General features: G+C 58.7%; 1 protein-coding gene across 1 annotated transcript in view; it reads left to right on the forward strand.

Annotated features, from left to right (window-relative positions):
* Positions 1 to 1,201, forward strand: part of LOC130588385 (histone acetyltransferase KAT7-like) — a 4,014-nt gene extending 2,813 nt beyond the window's left edge. The window contains exons 2-3 of the mRNA XM_057389312.1: positions 553 to 729; positions 822 to 1,201. Of these exons, the coding sequence (XP_057245295.1) occupies positions 553 to 729; positions 822 to 1,201 (557 nt within the window). The remainder of the gene's footprint in view (positions 1 to 552; positions 730 to 821) is intronic.
* Positions 1,202 to 1,242: the final 41 nt, after the last annotated feature.

Raw genomic sequence — 1,242 nt, forward strand, 5'->3', positions numbered from 1 at the left:
CTGTCCCCATGGTCCCTGCACAGTTGCCGTGGTCCCTGGGGATGTTGCTGTGCTGTCCCCATGTCCCTGTGCTGTCCCCGTGGTTTCTGTGAACGTCGCTGTGCTGTCCCCATGTGTTCCCATGGATGTTGCTGTGCTGTCCCCRTGGTCCCTGCGCTGTCCCCACGGTCCCTGTGAATGTCACTGTGCTATCCCCGTGTGTTCCCATGAATGTTGCTGTACTGTCCCCATGTCCCTGTWAATGTCRCTGTGCTGTAACCATGCGTTCCCATGAATGTTGCTGTGGTGTCCCTGTGGTCCCTGTGGGGTAGCTGTGCTGTTGCTGTGCTGTAACCATGTGTTCCCATGAATGTCCCTTTGCTGTCCCCACGGTCCCTGTGAATGTCGTTGTGCTGTCCCCGTGCATTTGCATGAATGTTGCTGTGCTGTCCCCATGTCCCTGTGAATGTCACTGTGCTGTAACCGTGGTCCCTGCATTGTCCCCATGTCCGTACTCTGTCCCCATGTCCCTGTGAATGTCACTGTGCTGTAACCATGCCTTGTCCCACCCAGACTCCAGCCCGGTGCGGAACCCGCCGCCCTTCGGGCCGGACGAGCCCGTGTACTCCACACGGAGGGTGACCCGCAGCCAGCAGCAGCCGGCCCCCGTCACCCCCAAGAAGTACCCGCTGCGCCAGACGCGCTCCTCGGGCTCCGAGACCGAGCAGGCCGTGGATTTCTCAGACAGAGGTATGGAGGGACGGGAGGGCTGAGCAATCCCCGTTCCTGAGGCGTTTTTGGGAGCTTTCCCTGTAGCTCTGTGTGCTCTGCTCTTCACCCAGACACCAAAAACGCTGCGGATCACGACGAGTCCCCCCCACGCACCCCCACGGGGAACGCGCCCTCCTCCGAGTCCGACATCGACATCTCCAGCCCCAACGTGTCCCACGACGAGAGCATTGCCAAGGACATGTCCATGAAGGAYTCAGGCAGTGACCTCTCACACCGGCCCAAACGCCGCCGCTTCCACGAGAGCTACAACTTCAACATGAAATGTCCCACTCCGGGCTGCAACTCCTTAGGTAATCACCCTGAGCCTGCTCTGTGCTCCTGCTTAGCTCCACCAAAAAAAAAAAAAAACAGACTGAGCAAAACCACGGCAGTGATGGATCCCAAAAACAGGCAGGGATTTGGGGTCAGGGATGGCGGGGAAGGGATGTGAAGTGTGAATACAGGGATGTTGTTCCTGGGGATGACAGGGTA

The sequence above is a fragment of the Malurus melanocephalus genome, unplaced genomic scaffold, assembly GCF_030028575.1.
Source record: "Malurus melanocephalus ecotype Western Australia unplaced genomic scaffold, MMel_1.1 scaffold_4724, whole genome shotgun sequence".
Taxonomy (NCBI): Eukaryota; Metazoa; Chordata; class Aves; order Passeriformes; family Maluridae; genus Malurus; species Malurus melanocephalus.